This window comes from Taeniopygia guttata, chromosome 2 (assembly GCF_048771995.1).
Source record: "Taeniopygia guttata chromosome 2, bTaeGut7.mat, whole genome shotgun sequence".
NCBI lineage: Eukaryota > Metazoa > Chordata > Aves > Passeriformes > Estrildidae > Taeniopygia > Taeniopygia guttata.
In genome coordinates, this window is record NC_133026.1 from 1,421,544 (window position 1) to 1,445,065 (window position 23,522).

At 51.2% G+C, this 23,522-nt stretch overlaps 1 protein-coding gene across 1 annotated transcript in view; it reads right to left on the reverse strand.

Moving 5' to 3' along the window:
* Window positions 1-23,522, reverse strand: part of PTH1R (parathyroid hormone 1 receptor) — a 90,337-nt gene that overhangs the window by 38,142 nt on the left and 28,673 nt on the right. The window contains exon 2 of the mRNA XM_041714286.2: window positions 8,027-8,132. Within this exon, the coding sequence (XP_041570220.1) occupies window positions 8,027-8,132 (106 nt within the window). The remainder of the gene's footprint in view (window positions 1-8,026; window positions 8,133-23,522) is intronic.

The window sequence follows — 23,522 nt, forward strand, 5'->3', positions numbered from 1 at the left end:
GGAAAAGTTGACCTGTTAATCGGTCCCTCCTGAGACACTGGTAATAATATTCCAAAGCACAGAGAATTCCAAAGGATCCAGTTGGAAAAGCTTATTGAAAACCTCTTGGAATTTTGGTGAAAATGAGTTTGAGGGTTCCACTGTGCTGTTTGGACTGATCCAGTTAGTTCAGGACGTGGAACTGGAAAAGACAAACGTTTCTTTCCTTGGAAGAAATAGTAGGATTCAGGGATGATGGAAGTCCAAAGGAATTCATAAACTATTAGGAAAACAAGGAAGTCTCACACATATCCCACATCCCAGAGTGTTTTGGGTGTGTATCCATCATCCAGGCAATGCTGAAGGGACAATCCTGTTTATGCCTCAGGGATTTGTCTCCTCCGAATCCAGAGCTGCATCTCTCATGGATGAGGACAGGAAGGTGGGAATGACACTGGAATTCCTCGTGATTTGGGGACATCATCGACCACTTCAGTGCTGGAGAAACGAGTCCTGAAGGGAAATACGGGATCCCTCCAGGATCCCATTGGCTCGTGTCCATCAGGACATCTCTTGGATCTCTCCTTCCCCCTTGAAGCACATGGAAGTTGCAGTAATTCCAAGATGGGAACAAGCAAAAACTCTCTTGGATGACATTCCTGAAGAAATGAGACCTGAAGGGAAGCATGGGATCCCTCCAGTATCCCCCGGCTCTTGTCCACCAAGACATCTCCTGGATCAATCTTTTCCTGTTGGAGGTTGGAATTTCAGGACGTGGAAGCTGAAGTCATGCCAAGATGGGAACAAGCTAAAACACTCCTGGATGTCATTGCTGCAGGATTTCCCTCTGGAAGGCAGGAAGGCCAATCCCAGAACACTTTGGGAAGGGGCTATCCCAAACACATCCCTCATTTTGCTCCTTGATTTTGCTCCCCAGCCTGAGCCAAGTCAGAATCCCAGAGGTTGCTTTGGTAGAAGACAGAAAAGTAGGAGCAAATTTGGGCCATACCTGCTCAGGGTACACAGAGAGTCATTCCCTCCTTCCTGCTCCTATCCCATCCACCTTTCCCTTTCCCTTCCTGCTCCTTTCCTTTCCCCCAGCCTCAATTCCACACTTTGCATGTGGAGAACGCATTCCGACCATCTGCGAGGCTCCTTGGCAGCTGCACAAACGCAAACACGGGCTCGAGGTGTTTATCCAGGGGCACGGAATATAAATCAGCCCGGCTCATTCCGGCACCCGGGAGACCACAGTTGGAATACGCTGTGTGATTGTGGTCACTCCATTACGGGAAGGACATTTGGGGCATTGGAAGCAGGCGGGGAGGAGCGACCCAAAAAAAAAAAATGAGGCAGCGTTTTGGGATAGGAAGGGAGAGAAATCATTTGGGGATTGGAAAGAGAGGAATTGTTTTGGGATAGGAAGGGGGAAAATAATTTGCAGATAGGAAACAGGAGGAATCATTTTGGGATAGGAAGGGGGAAAAATCATTTGGGGATAGGAAAGGGGAAAATAGTTTTGGGATAGGAAATGAGGAATTGTTTGGGGATAAGAAGAGGGGAGGAATAATTTTGGGATAGGAAGCAGGAAGAATCATTTTGGGATAGGAAGGGGGAAAAATCATTTGGGGATAGGAAAGGGGAAAATAGTCTTGGGATAGGAAATGAGGAGGAATTATTTGGGGATAGGAAGAGGGGAGGAATAATTTTGGGATAGGAAGCAGGAAGAATCATTTTGGGATAGGAAGGGGGAAAAATAATTTTGGGATAAGAAGGGGGAGAATTGTTTTGGGGTAGGAAGAGGGGAGGAATTGTCTGGGGATAGGAAGAGGGGAGGAATCATTTTGGGATAGAAAGCAGGAAGAATTGTTTTGGGACAGGAAGGGGGAAAAATCATTTGGGCATAGGAAGGGGAAGGATTTATTTTGGGATAGGAAGTGAGGAGGAATTGTTCTGGTATAGGAAGAGGGGAGGAATCCTTTTGGGATAGGAACAGGGGAGAAATAATTTTGGGATAAGAAAAGGGAGGAATGGAGGCTTGGAGGGGCAGGAATTAAGCCTGGGGCTTTGCAGGTGGATCTCAAACCTGGCTGTGAGGGCAGGGGGGATGAGGGGCTGCTTTTGGGGCAGTCTTGGTCATAGGGGGGTGTGGAGGAAGAGGGGGTGTGACCCAGCTGTGTGACCTGGCTGTGTGTGGATACGGATGTTGTGGATATTGCTTGGACAGTTTGGAAGGACGTGAGGAGTGGGATCCTCACTGATCAAACCAAATCAGGCTGTAAGGGACCACAGTGGATCAGCTGCTCCAGCAGGGCCATCCCAGAGCACAGGGCTCAGGATTACATCCTGACAACTCTGGAATATCCCCGGTGAGGAGACCCCCACAGCCTGGCTGGTCTCTGCTCAGGGCTGGGCACTGCCCAGGGCAGAAGTTCTGCCGGGAAATTCTGGGATCAGTCCCTGCCCATTCCTCTGGTGCCATCGCTGGGCCCTGGAGCACAGCCTGGCCCTGCTCTGACCCTCCCTGCACACAGGGACAGCCAGGGACACTCAAAGATACCCAGGGACACACAAGGACACACAGGGACAGACAGGGAAACTCAGGGAGACACAGGGACACTCAGGGACACCCAGTGAACACCCAGAAGTACCCAGGGACACTCAGGGACACACAGGGACACCCAGGGCTGAGGCCCCTCTCACTGGGGCTCCTCTCCAGGCTGAGCAGCCCCAGCTCCCTCAGCCTTTCCTGGGCACCGAGATGCTCCAGGCCCTTCCTCAGCTCCTTTGGACCCGCTCCAGGGGTTCCATGGCCATAGGTGGATGCAACTTCTGTCTGTCACTGCTCAAAGACCTTTCCTGCTCTTCACCCAGTGTCTCATGGGCAGAACACCCCCTCCATGCTCAGCCCTGGAGGAAACAGATATTGGAGGGATGGACACAGGAGACAGGAGCTGTTCCACATCACAACATGTCTTGGCCACCAGAAAATTCCATGACCCAGCTCTGGAGACACCTTCCTGACCTCACCAGCCAGTTCCAGCTGGACACTGCCCATCCAGTCCCCTGCTTCCCAACCCAGGAGCTGAAACTTAACCTCCAACATCCCATCGGGAACTCCCTACCTGCCACTGCTGGCACATCCTGTTCTTTCCTCATTCCAGCACATCCAGTCCTTCCAAACCCCTCCAGCCTGCCTCTGAGAGGGAAAACTATTGCTCCCATCAATCATTAAAACAAGGTTGATAATTAGCATTAGAGCTCAGCCACCCTTTGGAATGTTCTCCACCCTTTCTCTGTGTTCCTTTACAGATCTAAACCACAGACCACTTGTGCCTCTCGTAATTCCCAAGATCCGTTCCTTCCATGAGTTCCAAGCCCTGTTTAGCTGCCCTGTGGACATTCCTCAACAGGACTGTGAGCCCCTGGCCCATAAAACTTTGCAAGTAGAAGCCACATCCCAGTTTCAGCTCCTTCAAGTCCATCATGGTTCATATTGATGACTCTGAACTCTCTCAGACTCCAGAAGAGCAGTCTGGTCTGTTATTCCACTCTCAGAGGTCTCCCGGTCCATAATTCCATCCTAGACACTCTCTCAGTCCATAATTACATCCTAGATGCTCTCCTGGTCCATAATTCCATTTTAGAAGCTCTCCTGGTCTATAATTCCATCCTAGACACTCTCCAAATCCATAACTCCATCCTAGAAGCATTCCTGGTCTATAATTCCATCCTAGACACTCTCCCAGTCCATAATTCCATCCTAGATGCTCTCCTGGTCCACAATTCCATCCCAGACACTCTCCCAGTCCATAATTCCATCCTAGACACTCTCCCAATCTGTAACTCCATCCTAGATGTTCTCCTGGTCCATAATTCCATCCTAGACACTCTCCCAATCCATAATTCCATCCTGGAAGCTATCCCGGTCCATAATTCCATCCTAGAAGCACTCCTGATCCATAATTCCATCCTAGATGCTCTCCCTGTCCACAATTCCATCCTAAAAAGTCTCTTGGACCATGTTGACCCCCCAGCTGGTGTCCACTGGGGCAGTGACAACTCTTCCAAGCCAAAACTGTGCTGGGAATATGTTCACAAGGAATGGTTTGGATTTTTTTTGGTGGAATTTGGGCCACATCTGCAAGGACTGAGAAGAGAAACTGGGAGAGGATGGAAATAGCTGGAGAAATTATGGATTTATAGAGGCCTGGGGTGTTTAGACCTTAGGATGCCTCTGTCTCCCTTAATTTCTGAGGTGCCTGAGGCTTCTCCCAACCTCTGGGAGCTCCTGGCATAAGGGAATGGTGCGGGACCCTCTGGAGAGGAAACCAGGAGCAGATTTTGGGGGTTCTCAAGGCAAGCAAGAGCCTGGAATCAGCTCTAGGTCCTTTAGGGACAGTGAAACCAAACTGGGATGCACAACCCAGGTAAATAGACCCGGATTCCCAACTAAAAATATCACCTTTCCTGGGAAAACAGGTTTATTTATTAAAAAAACAACACAGTTTGGAGCTGCAACACCTCGGGCTCAGGGAAAGGGTTGGCCATGGCCTTTGCTAATGACAGGGTTGTGCAAAACTCCCTCTTCTTTCCCCACAAAATGTCCCATCTCCTTTTCCAAACCAGGCAAAGACAAGCTTTTAATTCATGGATTAAAAAAAAAAAAAAAAAAAAAAAATCAGGTCTGATGGCTCAGGGCTGGGAATTTCACTTCATCCCCTTCCAGATTTAACTTTGGGGTGGCATCAGCTGCCCACCAGGGCTGGAATGGAATATTTGTGTCGGGAGAAGAGAAATTTTTGGGTTTCCTGTTCTTTCCCAAAGGCTTTCATCTGGAGACTAAATTTAAGGAAAAAAGGGGAGTTGGGGGGTGGGGGGGGGAGGGAAGAGAAAAGGAGGAAACCAAATGCTTGTGGGGGAAGGGTTTTGGGGTTTTTTTGGTTTTGTATTTTGGGTCTCCAGCCCTCAGTGCCTCAGCCAAAGGTGGAGATGACGCACGAATCCTCTTTGGAAGCTCCTGGAGCAGCTCAGCCTCGGCTCCCCGTGGCACGGATCCATGTGGGAGCCACATGGATCAGGAGCCAGAGCTCAGAGACACCTGGGAGGTGGCTGAGGGCCAGAGGATCCCTGTGAGCCCTCCAGGAGGAGAGGAGGGACATCATCCTCCCAGAAAACAGAATTTTAACCTTTTTAGGGGGTGAAGAAAATGGAATTTGGAGTTTTTACACATAAACACTGGCTGAAGAAAGTCTGAAATTTTAGAGGGTTTTAACCTTTTTGTTCCCTAAGATTTTTCTTTGGAATATCAACCCTGCCAGCTGGGACATGTTCCCACTTTATGGAATGCGGTCAAAGACTCTTTTCCTAGGACCCCTGTGGAGAGGAGTTTCCCAGGAGAGATCACCCTCAAGTTCTCAAGTTGGGTCAGGAATTTTAAGTGGAAACTTTCTCCTTTCCCAAACATCCGACACCGCTGGGCTGTCGGCAGGGTTGGCCCTCGATTGGAGTTGCTCCAGGATGATCCCAGAGGGATTCTGGCTCTCTAGGAAGATCCCTTCCAGCAGAGCTGAACGAGGATCTTATCCCTCACCACGAACAACTCCCTAAGAAAGGCTGGAGAAATCCCATCCTCGGATAACTGTGGGATGTGTTTTCCTGATGATCTCCCCAAAACTGCTGCCTCTTTGTGGGCCTGTCCTTTTCCCTTTGGAATGACAAACCCAGCATGGATTTAACCACGGGTCAACTGGAAACCACATCCAGGATTTATTTTGCTCCAAACCAACCCTACTTTTCCTCAGAAATTTTTAGTTTTAAATCCTATCTGTGAATAGGAGCTGGAGCATCATAATGGCGAAGACTGTTGCCCTTCCCAGATTTTTCTTTGGGATCTGCAGTCAGTGAAGAGGTAACGGGATGAGATCCTCCCTCTGGATGAGGAGGGCACAGGTCTGGATGTTTCTGATCACCAGAGATGCCACATCCCAAATTCTGGATCATCCAAGGAGGAAAGCACCAGACCCAACTGCCTTCCCTGTGTCCAAGGGCATCTGAAATCCCAAAATCTGTGGATGGCAGCTCATCTGAAAAGTGGGGAGAACTTTTGCAAATTGGAAAACTCTTTGTTGAGACCACAAACTCCTTAAACCATCTCAGGGGCAGTCTGGCAAATCCCTGCCTTGTTTGGGAAGTCTTAAAGGGAATTTTTGGGGTGCTAAATGCTAAAAAGCCATTCCTTGTGAAAGGTTGAGTGGGAATTCGTTCTGCCTTTGGATTGGTGCAGATTAATTGGATCTAATTCCCCTCTGCTAATGGGTGAAGTATCCAAAGACTTGAAATCCAGGTGATTCCTCCTCTTGGACTGTTTGGGATTGGATTTGCTGTAGAGGATGGAGCAGGGGGTCTGAGGAGCTCAGGACAGCTTTTTCCAAGGGCAGGATGTGGTCCATGGGATTAAACCATCGGATATTGGAAGTTTTTCATTCCAGTCCCAGACCCAGGTCTCCAACCAGTTCCAAAACCAGGGATCTCCAAATTCCTGGGATCTGCTTCCTTTGTTCTGCCCTTGGGAAAGAGCCCAAAATCCGGCTGTCAATCAATCCCCATCGCTGCCCTCAGTGAAGGGGGATCAATCCCAAGCGCTGCCTCAAAAAAGCTGGAAAAGGGGTGCAAGAGCAGGACCAGGTGTGCAGCAGCAGGAAATGCCTTCACACATGTGCTCATTAATGAGGTGTTAATTGGGCACGGGGTGAGGGGACAAAGGAGCAGCAGAGGATGTGGCTTGAGGTTTGCTGATGGAAAACAGGAGGCTCGGAATCAAAGGAAAGCTGGGAGTTTATGGGCCTTGCTGGCATTTCCAAAGGCACCGGGAGGGCAGGTGGTGGAGCTGGATTTCGGGACCTTTCCCACCGCACTCCCTGAGGGAAGGGAAAGCCGAGGTGCAGGAACATTGTGGCTTGTCCCGTTTTCCCGGGAAATAGAGGAACTGGGACAGGACACCCACCCCGGGGACTGAAGGGTCCCTCAGGAATTAACACTTGGGAATGTGAGGGAAGGAGCCAGTGGGGGGTGAGGGCTTTGCTCCCCACATCAGAGAGTTCTCTCCTTCCTCCTCCCCGCCAGTCCCACAGCTGGGAGTGATTTTCCAGCCCAAAATAGAAAGGAAGCGGAAGGAAAAGGCTCAGCTGAGCTTGGGCCCTTCCGAGGAGAGAGAGTGGGGAAGGAGAAAGGTCTTGGGGTGCTGTTTTGTTTTCTCTGTCACCGATTGCAAAGGATTTTTGGGATTTGGAATAGTGGCTTTCCTCTGGAACAAGTCCAGAGCATGCCCCAGATCTGCTCCAGGGCTGGAGCCAGGCTGGGAGAGCTGGGAATGTTCACCTGGAGAGGAGAAACTCCAGGGAGAGCTCAGAGCTCCTTGCAGGGCCTGGAGGGGCTCCAGGAGAGCTGGAGAGGGACTGGGGACAAGGGATGGAGGGACAGGACACAAGGAATGGCTTCCACTGCCAGAGGGCAGGGCTGGATGGGAGATCGGGAAGGAATTCCTGGCTTGGAAGGTGGGGAGGGGCTGGGATGGAATTCCCAGAGAAGTTGTGGATCCCTGGAAGTGTCCAAGGCCAGGTTGGAGCAGCATGGGGTAGTGGGAGGTGTCTCCCTGCCCATTCCAGAGGGATGGAACAGGATCTTTAATGTTCCTCCCAACCCATTCTGGAATTCTGTGATCCGGGCAGAGCTGCTGGTTGGTGCTCTGCCTTGTGCATTGGGTACAACAACCAGGGCTGTAATTCCACAAATTCTGCATCCTCAGCCTTTGGAATTCTAGAGCAGAACAAGTCTGGGACAGCTTTGAACAAGTCTGGGACAGCTTTGCTTTCCAACACTTCGCACTGAAACCTCCTCCCCATGGACTATCCTGGAAAACCAATTCGCTGGGATGCTCCAAGTGCCTCCTTCCCTCCTTGCTCCCGGCATGTGGGGCTGAGAGGAAGGGCTGGGAGGAGCAGAGGAGCAAATTCCAGCTCCAGCCCCGGAATTTGGGAGCACTCACCGTGCACCTTGGGCACCTTGGCTTTCAGGTGGCGCTCGCACTTGGCCTTGGCCTTCAGCAGGAGGAAGATCTGCTCCTCCTTGGTGATGACATCGTCGGCATCCACCTGCAGGGAGGGGACAGAGAGGTCAAATCCCAATTCCAAACCCTCCTCCGCATCCATGATTTCCTCAGCCTTGCCCTGGGAATCCCAGTTTGCTGTGCAGTTATGTCCCAAGGAGAGCAGCTCCTCCATGGAATGACCATCCACGGAGGCGGCAGAGGAAGTGCAGGCTGGGGCTGATCCCATCGTGCACATTCACACGTGGAAGCAGCAGTTTTGGGATGGAGCATCCCAGATTGCAGGGATGAGGCTGCTACCGAGGAGGAAAACATTCCTAGGAAATAATTTAATGCCAAGGACCCCATTCCTCTTAGGAATTACAGCCTCCCGTGCTGCTTCCTCCTCTGCACGGAGATTTCATCCATAGGTGTCAGGCTCCGTAAAACCCTGCCTGAATCCCAGGAATGTGTGGAGGGATCTGTCCCAGGCAGAACTGGGAGCTGGCAGCATCTCCCCACCCTCTGTCCCAGGAGAGCTCAGAGCCCCTTCCAGAGCCTGAAGGGGCTCCAGGAGAGCTGGAGAGGGACTGGGGACAAGGGATGGAGGGACAGGACACAGGGAATGGCTCCCACTGCCAGAGGGCAGGGCTGGATGGGAGATTGGGAATTGGGGAATTCCTGGCTGGGCTGGAATTCCCAGAGCAGCTGTGGCTGCCCCTGGATCCATGGAATGTCCCAGGCCAGGCTGGAGCACCCTGGGATAGTGAAAGGTGTCCCTACCCATGGAACGGGATGGGATTGGGATAATCCTTAAGATCCCTCCCAACCAACCCATTCCATGATTTCCCTGCACTCCCCCAGCCACCCCTATCCCAAATCCAGGTTCCTTCCCCCCTTTCCAGCTCATCCCCTTTGCCAAGGCAGTAACAGGAACCAGCTGAGGGCCAATTAACTCCCGACACAAACTCCTTCCAAATGACTTAACGAGGGTTAATGAATCCCAGCTCCCAAATAAACCGGGATTCGATTTCCCAGTGGGCTCCCAGGGAGAGGAACGGGGGCAACGGACACGCAGCTGTGGAGTTCAATCTGATAAGGGGCCGGGAGTAAAACAGGAGTTGGGTTTTCGTGTCCTTGGAACAAATCCAGGCTGAAAACCCTTCACAAGCGGGAGTCGCTTCCAAACCGCGTCCACGTTAATGGGAACGATTCCAGCCCTTCCCAGATGTTTGGCCTGTCCACATTTAAGGCACCATCCCTCACTTCAGCTTGGACTGGGAACAGAAAAGCTCGGGGTCAGCTCCCGCTGGCGCTCGGATCTGTACAAAGCCGGAGCGATTCCGACAAAGCTGGAGGAGTTAGGCTGGATTTAGAGGGATGGGACCTCAGGAATTCCAAGGGATTCATCCCAAGCACGCTCAGTCCTCGGCTGCTCTGGCTGTGCTTGGAGGGATGCGCAGAAAACACATTTTCATTCCCAGAAATAAAAGGGAAAAATCTCCGAGGGCTGGGCCTGGAGCTGGGCAGAGACAGAGCTCCGAGTCCAGCTCAGGTTTAATTTCCTAAACCTGCTCCATCCTTAAAAAAAATCCACCAGAACTGACCCCACATTCCCTCCTCTCCTCCCAAAAAACGGTTCAAATGACAAAAAAAAATCTATTTAGGACCTGACTTTGTGGGTTTCCGCTTGGTCAAAGGGGTGGAAATGTGAATGTAAATAAATTTATGGATTAAACCAGAGATTTTTCACTAAATCCATGTGTTTGAAGACATCAGTTCTCAAAAGCTTTTGGGAAGATTGTGGAATGGTGCTGGATAAATCCCATGAAACATCCAGGGAAAACCAGGCTGGCAGTTGGGAGTTTGGAACTTGGCATTCCCTCTGTCCCAACCCCTTGTGGGGACATTTCTGTGCCTCCATGGGGCTGAAAGATCCCCAGGGATTGGGGATGATCCAACCCTGGAATTCTCAGATTTGGGATCAAGGTGCAGCAGGTGGAAGAGCACAAACACCCAGAGCTCAAAAACCTGGAACACCTTTGGATCTTCCAGCTGCGGGAGGAATTTCAACTCCTTAACTGCACATTTTCCTGATTTTCCTCGGATTTTCCTGCCCTGGATCTCCCGATTTTAAGGCTAAATTAAATCCCCTGCTCCTCTTCCCAGCCCAGCTGTCCAGGGTGAAAGGAATCCATGGAATATTTTCCTTGTGATAACTTCCTGATCCAAGGCACGTTTGGCTCTGGCTGGGCAAAGCTTTCCTTTGGAAAAAAAAATCCCAACACCTGATCCAAAAAAATGCCGGGGGATGGCCTTGCTTAAACCATTTGTGCCAATTTTTGGGAATCTGGAGATTCCCAGGCAGCAAAAGAAGCGGCTTCACTTCCTGGAGTGTCCAGGTGGGGGTTTGGGATTTGGGAATGAGTGGGAAGTGCTGGGAATGAAGCAGCCACTGCTTTGGAGGGGATTTGGATGCCTTTGGTGGGACAAAAACAGGGATGGAGGTCCCAGGATGAGATGTCCGTAGGGTATGGAAAGAGGAGGGAAATTAATCCCTAATTTGCAGGATTTGAGACTCAGATGAAGAGAACAAGGACTGAAAAATTCTAACAAATCCCAACCAGGATCAGACAAATGAGCAAAACCCAAATCCAGCAGGAGCTGGGAAAATCCGGAGCTTGGATGCAAATTCTGGGGGCAGGAATGTCCTAAACTGCCCCAAGTCTGGGAGGTGACAGCCTCAAGTGTCTCCTCTTTTCCTAAACTGACGCCTCCTGGAATTAGGCTAAAATGGAAAATTGGCTAAAAAAGGGATATTTTCATCAAGATCCACAGATTTCCTCTATTTTTAAGGCCACCTGTGCCATGCTGAGAATGCAAAAATCCTCATTAATTCCAGAATTTGCTCTGTTTATTCCATGAATTCCCTGCACATTCTGCTCAGGACAATGAAAAAAGAGATAAAAGGCACTGGGAATTTTTCATCCCAGTGAATTCCAGTGCCAAAACCTCCTCAAGATTCCCATATTCAACAATTCCCTCCTCTTTTATCAAATTCCCACATGCCTTCACCTTTTTATCCCCCTCTAAAATCCCTCATCCTGTAAAACCCTTTGTCCAACAGAAAAGAATAAATACAGGATATGTTTTTCCCAATAACCCCTGCCTTGATGAAAAACTGGGAATATCCAGGATGGGATTTACCAACCTGAGCTATTCCCTCAGAGCTCCTCCTATGGTTTTTTCCTGCCCAGAGCAGCTGGGACTTATTCCTTCCTTAAACCAGCACCTGAAATAAATTGGATCAGCCTTTTTTTGGGATTTCTTCCCCCCCACCCCCCTTTTTTTTCCCCATTAATTGGCCACTCAGGAGCACTGAGAAGATTTTTGAGGAGGAATTTTTGCTGATGGGAATTCTGGGAGCAAGAGGAGCATCCAAGGGAAGGCAGAAATTGTCCCAGATGGGTCCAGCTCCCAAATCCAGCTGTTTTGGAGGAAGAGGTCGAGGTTATCCTGTCCCTGCTCACCTAATCCCTCTAAAAACTGCCAGCAAATCCCTTTAAATCAGCTTTCCCTAAATTTCCTCAGCAGAAATTCCTGCGCTGAGTTCCTTGGCATGCAGTTTGTCCAAGGAATAGTTTTATCCCGAGGGATGTTTTCCCCCTCATTCCCGAAATCCCAGGAGCACCTGGAAGGGATGGAGGTTCCTCCCAGGGCTTCCCGCTTTTCCAATCAAATCCCACCTTCTCCTCTTGCTCAATCATCCCCTTCTCTCTTCTCACTGCTGGGTTTTGCTGGAAAATATAAGTTCCTCGTGGGGAAAAGATCTGGGAATGTCGCTTTTCTCTCCTTGCCCAGAAAAAGCAGAAATGCCAAAGGGAAAGGGGGCACAACAGCTTTATCCCGAGGCTGTAAAATCCATTTGAAGCAGTTTTCTCCCTTTTCTTGCCCCTCTGGAGCCTCTGGGGTAGGCCGAGGATGTCCTCTGGAATTCCCATTCCCTGGCTGATGTCCCAGCCACGAAAGCAAACCCCAAACATCCCCTGGGAGGTCCCGGTCATCCCTGTTTATGGTCTTCATTTTGGGGAATAACGGGGTCCTTGCTGTGCCACTTCCCTGGCAGCAGCTCAAAAAGCAGCTCCAAGCGAAGAGATTTGTTGGGATTGAGGGGTGGGATCTGCTGGGAGAGCACCAGGGAATCGCTGGGAAGGGGAAAGGGAGTGCAGGAGAAAGAAGGGAAAAGGGAAAGCTTTGCAGTTCTGGAATGGTTTGGGTTGGAAGGGACCTTAAGGCTCATCCCATTCCCTGGGCAAGGACATTTTCCACTATCCCAGGGTGCTCCAAGCCCCATCCAGCCTGGCCTTGGGCACTTCCAGGGATTGGGAATCCACAATTTGCAGTCAGCACGTGCCATTTATCCAGGAGAACTGAGATTTGTGGTGCCTTTCCAGGAACAGCAATTTGGGGACAGCATTTGTCAGTCCCAAAGGGTTTCCTGTTTTCCACCCCTGGAGCAAACGAGGTGGGACCTGAGAGGCTGAGCTATGGAAAAATCAACTTCCAAGCAAGGAGAAGATTCCCATAATTTCCTCTCGTGCTGCCCAAGCAGAGATGTTCTTCCCAGAGATCGGAGCATGGAGCTGGTGCAGAGGGATCAGCAGGGGTTGGAATTCTATTCCTGGATCACCAACAACACCCATGGCATTCCGTGCTTCAGGGATGATTAATCCCAACCGAAATGTCTCTGATATTCCCAGGAATCCCATCCTGGTCATCCTGGAGAAGTCCTTGTCCTCCTCAAGCCCAACTTTTCAAGCCAAAAGGGACCTGTGGAGGTGACTCCAAGTCTCCTGAAGAAGCAAAGCCAGGATTTGGGATCACCTGTGGCCCCTCCCTGCTCCAAGTGAAACCCTGGAATATCCGTCAAGAGGCAAAACATCCTCAGGATTCACCTGGGAATTCTGAGTGATTTTGTCTTACTCAACTCCAGACATGCAGATCCTGCACACCTCAGTGACTCCAAGCTCCCTAAAGAATTCCACCTGGGAACGTGAAAAGCAGATCCTGCCTCAGTTTCCCACAGGCCCAGCGAGGCTTCTCCCATTTCCCTGCCTTATCCCTTTGGACTATCCCAAAGTTTTTGGTCCTCTGCCTCCAGAGGAGGGGAAGAAAAGACGGATTTGGGAGCAATGAGCCTGAGACGCAGGAGTTTCTCTTCCCCTGGGATCAGAGGGAGCTCTGCCCGCATCAGGAATGGGAAAAGAGCTCCTGCTCCCAAATTCCAGCCTTCCCATGGGTGAATTATCCAAAGGTTTGGCTGAAATCCCAATGCAGCTGCTCCAGCCCATGCTAGGATTGATTCCCTTTTTCCCCTTTTTTCCCCCCAATTTTCCTGGTTTTTCCTCCTTCCAAAACACCAACCCCTCACCTTCCAGCAGCCCTGACTGGGAATCAACAGAGGATCACTCCGTGGCCTCTGGCAGCCCAGGAATTTTGGGAGAGAGGCAAAATCTTGGCATGACTTCCCTGCTACAGCTTGAAAACCTGGGATAGCACAAATCCTTCAGGTCAGGATAACCTGCTCCTTTCCCTGGAGCATTTGTTCAGACATCCAGCTGCATCCTAATCCCAGCAATTCCCTTTTCCAGAGGCACAGGCCTGGAGCAGCCCTCCCTTCTTCCCTCCCATCCGGAGAAATGGAGCTGGAAGCAAAACTCTCCCTTTGCCATCCTTGATGTCCCTAAGGGGGCTTGGGGGATGATCCCAAGATATTTCTGCTGGAATGGTCAATCCCACATCCCTCCCCGCTGCCCCAGCAGGGATTTGGGATTGACTCCTGCCAGGTCACGTCTGCTGGTGGGATTGGAGCGCGGGGAGAGGCGGAATCTGTGCCCTGGGAATGCCGTGCCAAGGCCGTGGGGCAGCTCTGGGCCAAGTTCCCGCTGCTCTGCGTGTGCCAGGAGCCACAGCCGGAGCAGGGAAACCTCGGAGAGCTCCCGGTGCCAACAGCCGCTCCCTCGGGATCATCCGCGGATCATCCGCCTGGGCAGCACCACCAGGACTGAGGACACGTCCCAGGAGACAGCGGGGACAGCAGGGACACCTTCCAGCACGGATTGGGCAGGGAATTGTTCCTCAGGATGGGAGCTGCCGTGGTGGGGGTGGGTCTGTGCCCGTCCATTTCCACCAATGAGCTTCACATCATGGAAATCTGGAGGTCAGGGCAGGAAAAGAAGGATTTCCAGATGGGGAGGGGGCCCCTCCTGGCCTGGGTGTCACCCCAACAAAGCTGATGTCACAGGGGCTGCTCCCTGGCCGAGGTCGGAGCATCGCTGCAGCCATGGGAAGGATCCCAGGTCTGGATCTTATCCAGGGCAGGAATCCCAGGAATCACACCTGGGAGAGGGGCTGTGGGTTTGCATTGGAAAATCCAAACATCTGGCATCAGTGTGGGATGGTTTGGGTTGGAAGGGACCTCAAGGATCATCCAGTGGCACTCCCTGCCATGGGCAGGGACAATTCCCACTGTCCCAGGCTGCTCCAAGCCCCAATGTCCAACCTGATCTCGGACACCTCCTGTCTCTTCAGATTCCCCCTCTGGCTCCAGCTCCTGGTTTCCATCCCTCTCTTGGAATAACAAATACCTCAGCCTGGTCAGTCCCTGAAGGTTTCTTATTTTTGCCTCCCTGTTGGATTTGCCTGGAAAATCCCCCGGATGTGTCCCTGGGAGATGCGAGGCTGCAGGTGGTGATGCCTTTTCTCCGTGAGTCAGCACCCCCCTGATCCATCAGCGACCCAAATTCCAGGGGACACTGCTGGCCTAGACTATCCATAAACACAGGGAAAACCAGGCTTAGACAGATCTCAATGAAAAGCATGGAATAAACAAGTGGGGTGAGGGAAATTATCAGAGGAAATAACACATCCTACTGCTTAGTCATGGAATCAGGGAATGGTTTGGGTTGGAAAGGACCTTCAGGATGATCCCTGTCCACCTCTGCCATGGGCAGGGACATCTTCCACTATCCCAGGTTACTCCAAGCCCCATTGTCCAACCTGCCCTTGGACATTTCCAGGGATCCAGGGGCAGCCACAGCTTCTCTGGGAGTTCCATCCCATCTCCTCCCCACCCTCCCAGCTGGGAATTCCTCCCCAGTATCCCACCTAACCCTTCCTCTGTTCCCTCCACACTTGCCTTCCCAGCTGCAACTCTGTTTGGATCAATATAAAACAGACCAGACAAGTCCAAATGACCCAAAGCCTTTTAAAAATCCCATTCTGGGAGGATCCAGCTGATCCGTGCAGATCCCACTGGAACTGGGCACCTGGGGTTGTGTCCATGCCAGCACCAATCTGCTTAAATTATCTGGGATTTATATTCCTGAGGGGATGAGTTACGGCTGGGGAACCCCTCTGGCTCTGGAGCAGCACCCAGACCCGTGGGCTGCCCCATTCCTTCATCCCAGATTATTCCTGGGCATGGCATAAACCCCATCCAGGCCTTTCTGCTGGCCTGGGGCCACGCGCCGCCGGAGGCCGGAGGAGTTTGATCCCGAGTGAAATCCCGAGCGGATCCAGGCGGTGTTTGCTTTGTTGGAGCCGGCGGTGCCTGCAGTGCCAGGAGTGATTTATCTCCTCCTAACCCAGACACGTAAACAGGGCCATGAATCATTCCTTAAATCATTCCCTAAAAGTGCCTCTTTTCCCTGGGAGGCCGTAAAGGGAGCCTGGGATGAGCTCACAGGGAGCGGCTCCGCCACCCAAAGGGGCTCGAGCCTTCCTCCCGCTCCTCTGCACCCTCCTCGCCACGGGCCTTTCCCAGAACTGCTGTTCCCGATGCCAATCCCTGGTTTTTCCCCGTTAACTCGGGCTTTACGAAGTTAACAGCCCGGCTTAGGCAGGGACAGATGTTCCCGATAAGCCACGGCCTCCTTAAAAGTGTTGCAACCGAGTTTTCCTTCCAAGTGCTCCCTGCCCGAGCCAGAGCTTTGTGGTGGGGAATCATGGATCACCTGGCTGGGGCTGGGATTTATTTCCTGCTGCTGCTGCTGCTTTCCCTAAAAAAGCCACTTATTAATCACCAGCTTCTCCTGCAAATGGTGGGGACCCCCCACTTGAGATTCCATCACCTTTTCCACGATGAAGGATGTGCTGATCCCTCCAGCACAGCCAAAATTCCCGGCTGCCCGTGACCTTTTCAGCACGGACAGAGGCAGATCCTCATGATTTATGGGAAGGGAAAAAACCCCAACAACCCCACACTAAAAATATCTCCCTGTATTTCACCGTCCCAGCTGGAAGCTTTTCCAAAAATTCCCTTTGGATTCCAAAACAAGTCCAGTGCCCATCCACAAGCCCGTAAAACAAGTAATGAGTTTTTGTCTGGATGAAAACAGACTTTTTTTGGGATGAGGCTGGTGCAGGGATTCCAACAAACAGTGCTCACATCCTGCTTTGGAGGCTCCACCTGGCTGTCAACAAGAAACAGAGGGGAAAAAATTCCATTGGAATCACGGGGATGTCGGGGAACTGTGGGAAGGTGGGACTGGAGCAGGACTCAAGGGATGCTCCATCCCTGGAAGTGTCCAAGGAAAAGTCTTGGATCAAACTGGGACAATGGAAGGTTCCTGCCCATGGGATTGGAGATGGTGTTCAAGCTCCCTTCCAACTCAAACCAATTTGGAATTCTGTGACTCTGGGATCAGGATGACACGGGAATACTGGGAAAGGAAACCTGAGCTGGGCAGGTGCCTCCTGCACTTTTTTCCCTGCAGGTGAACCAGGATTTTCCATCAGAAAAAAAAGAGAAGGAAAACTCTGGAAATCAGAGGTGAAAGGAATGAGTTTTTATGGCTCTGGAAATCTCCCAGTTCTGTCAGAAGGGAATATTCTTAATTGTGACTATTCCTGATTGGGATTTTTGGACACAGCTGTAAAGATGCTGCCAGGAGCTCTGGGTGTGTGCTGGAAAAGGCTATTCCTAATTTTTTTTGTTTTGTTTTTTGGGGAAACAAGATGCATTTAAGTTGTCCCGACCAGCCTAAGACTTTGTTCTCCCTGGGTTGGGCTTAAATGCCAATTCCCTGAGCTAAGCTTTCCCAGCCAGCCCCAGGTGACCACCCCAAAATTTTGGGGTCACCTTGTTCCCCTCCCTGCACTGCCCATCCACAACATCCTGTGATCCCAGCTTTCCACCTCTCTCCATGTTGTTTGGGATTTAGGCTGGACTAAATCCCACCTCTGACACCAAAGCTGAGGCCGCCTGGTCCTGCTGGCCTTCCCTGGTTTCATCCCTCTTTCCTCAGACATCAGGGATACCCTGACAATGGGATTTCTCCCCAGGGTTGCTCCATCTCTGGGAGGAGAATCCTTCCAGGCACTTCCCACTGCAATCCATCGGTCACTCCCAGGGTGTCCTGCAATCCATTGGTCATTCCCAGACCAAGCTGAGCCTGATTTAGTCACCTCAGGTCTGGCTGTTCTTGGACTGGTTGTCCCACATCAGGGAATCAATCAGGGAATGGTTTGGGATGAAAGGGAATTTAAGGATCACCCATTCCCACCCCTGCCATGGGCAGGGACACCTCCTGCTATCCCAAGGTGATCCAAATCCCAATGTCCACCCTGGTCCTGGACACTTCCAGGGATCCAGAGGCAGCCGCAGCTTCTCTGGGAATTCCGTCCCAGCCCCTCTCCACCCTCCCAGCCAGGAATTCCTTCCCCAAATCCAATCTCAGTGCAGTCTCCTTCACCTTAAAACCAAGGGAGAAAAGATATTTAAGCCTCACATTCCCAGGTCTGGTTTGGAGTTATCCAAACCCAGGCAAGTCTGGTGCTCATAAAAACCCAACATCTATTGACATCTTTCCTTTGTTCTCCTTATCCCAGAGCTGGGAAATGCAGGGCTGCAATTTGTGGTCTTATTTTCAAATCCCTTTCACAGTGGGAATGGCGCAAATTCTCCCACAGCATCCCCATCCCCTCCGAGACACGGCAGAAAGACCTGGAATTTCGGGTGGTGGAAATCGAGCTGCCCCGCTGACGTCAGCTGGGGAAGGATCCCTTACTGAGACCCCACCCGAGAATCCCACAGCCACAATCCAGGGTTTGTGGCCAGGAATATCCCGACGGATCCGGCTCTCAGCACGTGCGGATATCGCGTTACTGGTGCCGCGGTTAGAAACGCTCGGAGCAGCACCGGGAATTTCGGGGCACACCCAGGCCCGTGACTTTGGGATGATGAATTTACTCCTGTCTGGGCCTTAAATTTAGCACAGACTCCTTGCCATTCCCAAAAAAAAAAAAAAGATTGGATGCCTCCCGAAAAAGACATGGGGATCTCATCCATGAGAAATGGGCTTTGTTCTGGAATAATGGCGGGAATTCCGTCTGGAGTTTTGTATCTAGGAATAGTTCACGCCAGCAAATCCATGAGTAAACAATGGATGCAGGGAATTCTAGTTTATCCCAGCCTGGACTCTGGATGCCTCGCTGGGTAATAAAACCCAGGGCAGGTTTGAACTTTGAGCTCTCAAATTGAACCAATGGTTCAATTCTCTCCCCTCACTCCTGGGGGATTTTCCAGACTTTATCAGCTTTAATACCTCAGCTAAAAAGCAGATTGATTCCAAGTTTTCCAATATATCCCAAGCTTTTGGAAAGTTAGAGTTGCAAGGGAAGATCATGGCAGGGTTGGAAGGGACCCTGCGGGTGATCCATCTCCAACCCCAGATGTGCACACACACGAAATTAAATAAATCAAATTTATTTGGGGAATTCCATTTAAAAAATTCCAAATTTGGACTGATTAAAGACTCCTCAGGATTCCAGTTTTTATTCAGGAGTCAGAGGTTGGAAAATAAACATGGATGGAGGAGAGGGAGGGATGTTACACCACACATTTTTACAATGGAGTTTTTTCCATACCTCCTAAAATGTGGGGTTTGGCCCCTTTGGAGCCAGGAATGGGGTTGGAAAAGCCCAGCTGGGTTTAGCTGAGCCTGGGCCTGTTTTCCTTGGGAAAATTCCTGCTGCTGTCCCCTGTCACCACCATGGGACCCCTGGGCCCTGCAGTGGTGGCCTCCGACTCCCCCAGCAGCTGTTCCCAGCGGGTGACGAATCCCGACTGGAAGCAACGAGCACGGAAAGAGGGCCTGGAAAAGAGAAGGGGAAATGTGACCTCTGGCACCTGGAGTTGGTGACCCCGAAACAAAGAGCTGCAACGGGAAACCACTTGTGTTAACACAGCCCAGACAGCACCCAGAGGGCTTTAGTCCTGAGCTGTCCCTAAACCAGGCTTAGGGACGCAGATGGGGGAGGGATGAAAGGAAGAGGCGGGAGGGGAGGGAGCTCAGGTTTCCCGGGACACAGGAGTTGGCTCAGGGTCTTGGTGGGTTCACAGCAGACCTGAGGGAAGCCCCTCCATCCCTTCGCCTCTCCAGGGTGTGGTGATTGAGATGACCCCGAGATCGAAAAAAGTCTTTTTTTCTCCCAGCCCGCGCAGCCGAAGAAGTCGGAATGCACAGGATCGGCTTCTCAAGGTCGTTTATTTTTCCTTATCTATAAGATGCTTTCTCAAGGAGTTGGGTCTGTCTGGCAGGTCAGTCTGCACAGACTCCCACCCCCTTGGGCTGGTGTTACCATTTTATACTAAAAACTACCTGTGCTATGTTTACTATAACATGCCAATATCTGTCATTTATGTTGGACAGTGTGTCTCTACCTTAAGCCAATAGAAAAGTGTCACCATCACAGCAAGACATGGAGGGCAAGGAGGAGAAGAAGGTCAGGACACACCCAAATCCATCTTGTCCCCCTGAACCTCATTCTAAAAACCCCAAAATTCTGTTTTTCCACCCAGTGTTAACTCAGTCATCACACTACTCAAACCCTTGTGGTTTGTAATTCCTCATACAAAGTTGGCAGCTTTTTCAAGGGCTAAAATCGAAGCCACGGGTGTTTTTGACTCTGTGCCAAGGTCTCCGAGCCCCCTGCCAGGGTCTGGAGCCAGCCAGGGCAGCCAGAGGGATGTGCTGGATTCCCACATTCGCCCACCCCGGGCACAAACTGATCCCTTCCAATGGGAATTCAGATGGAAAACTGATCGCAGCATTCCGTCTAGGCACGGATCCAAGAGCACTTTGCTTCCCCACACCAAATGTGATGGGATTCAGTCCATGCTGGTGGATTTGGGCTTCTCTTGGAGGTTCACAGCCAGGAGATCACAGCTCCTCATGGCTTCAGCCCATCTGGGGGCAATTCCCGTGGCTAAGGAGCAGTTCCCTGTGCCGGGAGAAACGCTGGGACACTTGGGAAGAGTTTCTGGACATTTGGAAATGGCAGAAAAGCGATTCTGGAGTTCTGGGGATGTGGGGGGAGTTTTGGATCATGGTGTGCAGCACATCCACAGGAGGTGGAGTCATGTGCTCCACTACCCTGAGGAACCAGGCAGGAGTTCCTGTTTGGGAACACAATATTCCAGAGTAAATTGGGATTTGGGCTTTAATCCCAAGCCATGGAGATCCAGGGGTTTCCTTTCCTTCCCAAAACACCACGGCCACAGCTCCAACTGCTCTGATCTCAGCTCACCTCCCACAGCACCGAAATCGGGAGCAGGGTTTGTGGCAGCCCCTGGTCACCACAAAGGGCAGGGTTGGGCGCTGTGGGATGAGTCAGCCCGGCCCAAGCCACGGCTCCTCTTGGAAAAGCCCACACTGGCTGCTGGGAAAAGCTGGATTTGAGCTGGACTTGAGAAGTTGTGGCTGTCTCATCCCCAGGATTGATCAAAGCCAGGCTGGACGGGGTTTGGAGCAGCCTGGGATAATGGAAGGTGTCCCTGCCCTTGGAATGGGGTGGAATTCCTGAATGAAAACCAGAATCCCGAGGAGTCTTTAATCAGTCCAAAATTGGCATTCTAAAATTTAATTCCCGAAAGAAATTGGATTTGTTTCATTAAGGTCTCTTCCAACCCAAATCATTCTGGGATTCTACAAATCCTGATGGACTTCTCCCTAAGGGCAGGTGTGAACTTTCCTGTTCATCTTTCTGTTGGATTTTGGGGTCAAAATCCAGAATTTATAGAAAAACAATGACAAAATCATCCCTGGCCAGTTCAGCCTGGAATCTCTGCCTGTATTGGGAAGGAATCCTCAAGGACACTGGGAGGCATCCACACATTTTGGGTTTGGCTTTTCTCATGACAGGAATAAACCAAAACAACTTCTCAGCCTCCTTTGTGTCCCAAATAAACCCGACTGCTCCCTCTGCTCCTTGACCAGGCCCAGATCCTGCTTTTCCACACTTTTTCCAGAGGTTTCTGAAGGAGAGGATCCCCAGTGCCATCCCCACACGCTGTTTGGAATGCCAACCCTTCCCTGTCCCCCCACGGCGTCTCCTGGGGAGCACCGAAGGTTCAGAGAACCTGGAATGTTGGACCTGGCAGGGATTGGGAACTTGGAACAAGAAGATTGAGCTGCCCTGGTGGGATTTTATTCCAAAGGCTGCCTTTGGTTCCCCTGTGCTGGGACAGAACAGCGAAGTCTCGCTGGATTCTGGGAATATTTCCTGTGGAGCCAGAGGAATTCCAGCCCAAAGCCGATCCCTGATCTTTGAAGGACAACATCTTCAAAACCTCAGAGCTTTGCCCAAGGCTTGGGCAGCACAGGGGGCTCAGAGTAACCCTGGAGCAAAAAAATCCAAGGCTGAGACAATCTCTGAGTGGTTTTCTTGGGACAGAGGGAGAACCAACATTTGGGAGCCACAATTCCATCTCCAGGCTGTGATCCCAGAGGTGACCATCCCAGAATTCACAGAATTCCCAGAATGGCCATGTTGGAAGAGACCTTCAAGAGCATCGAGTCCAACCCAGCCCCAGCACCTCAACTCAGCCCTGGCACCCAGTGCCACATCCTTTGTTAAACACACCCAGGGATGGGGACTCCACCACCTCCCCGGGCAGCCATTCCAGAACTTTATCACCTTTCTGTAAAAACTTTTTCCTGATATCAAACCTGAACTTCCCTTGGTGCAGCTCGAGGCTGTGTGCTCTGGTTCTGTCAGTTCCTGGAGACAGAGCCCAGCCCCAGCTGAGCACAGCCACCTTTCAGGAGCTGTGGGGAGTGCTGAGGTCACCCCTGAGTCTCCTTTTCTCCAGGCTGAGCACCCCCAGCTCCCTCAGGGGTTCCTCACAGGGTTTGTGCTCCCAGCCCCTCTCCAACCTCGTTGTCCCCTCTGGATGCATCCCAAGGTCCTTCCCAAGTTGAGGGGCCAGAGCTGGGCACAGCACTCGAGGTGTGCCCTCACCAGTGCCCGGCACAGGGGCAGAATGACCTCCCTGATCCCATCCCATCCCATCCCATCCCATCCCATCCCATCCCATCCCATCCCATCCCGAGCCGAGCAGCCCCAGGCAGTGGAAGGGATTGTCCAGTACCTGAGACACAGAAATGTTTCCATGACTGGAGACGGGAAATAGGGTGGGAACAAAAATTTTGTTGGGAGAGGAGAGCAGGGATGAAGAAAACCGGGAGAAGGGAGCAGAGCCATAAAGCTGGGAAAAGCACAAAGTCAAAGTTCAGTGGATCCTTTGCAGCTCAGGAGGAAATTTAGGAACGTTTAGGAACCAGAGTCTCTCCTCTGACATGGATTTATGGGATGAATGTGAGCATTTTCCAGCTGCAAACTCCCAGGAATAAAACCAGCCCTGTGGCTGGAATGGAGGAGATTTGGGAATCCAAATCAGGACGAGATGTGGAACAGGGAAAGAAGTAAATAAAGAAAGGGAGAAGCCCTTATAATAAATAAACAAAATAATCAAGGAAAATTCGGGACTGGGTTTGACCCCACACCCTGACTCTGGAGTATCCCAATGTCCCGGGAAGGAAAAGGATCCCAACCCTGCACTTTTCCTGATTGGAAACAAATGGACGCTGTCCCTTTTCCATTCCCTGGTTTTACAACAGTTTGGAATTAGGCTGATGAGGAGTTTCCTTGCCAGCCCTGTCTATATTGGGCTAATTACAGAGATAAAATGATGGGAAAATTAAGCTAATTGTGGGATAAAACCTATGGAACCACAGCATTCCTGCTCTGGGCTAATTACAGAGACCCTGCTAATTGTGGGATAAAACCTATGGGAACCACATCATTCCTGCTCTGGGCTAATTACAGAGACCCTGATAATTGTGGGATAAAACCTATGGAACCACATCATTCCTGCTCTGGAATTTTAGAGGGAATTGTATGGGGGAATCCAGACTCCTGCTTATCCCATCTCTGCCCTCCCTGGGTGGTTCTGCTCCTGAAAGGAAAATGAAAGGAGAAGGCACCAGGCAGGAATCAACATTCCAGGCTCTGGAGAAGAGCCAGGGGCTGAGCCTGGCTTAGGGAATGCACAACAAAGAGCTGGAGGGGCAGAATCCAGGGATTTGGGAGAGTCAAGGCAAAGTGAGGAGCA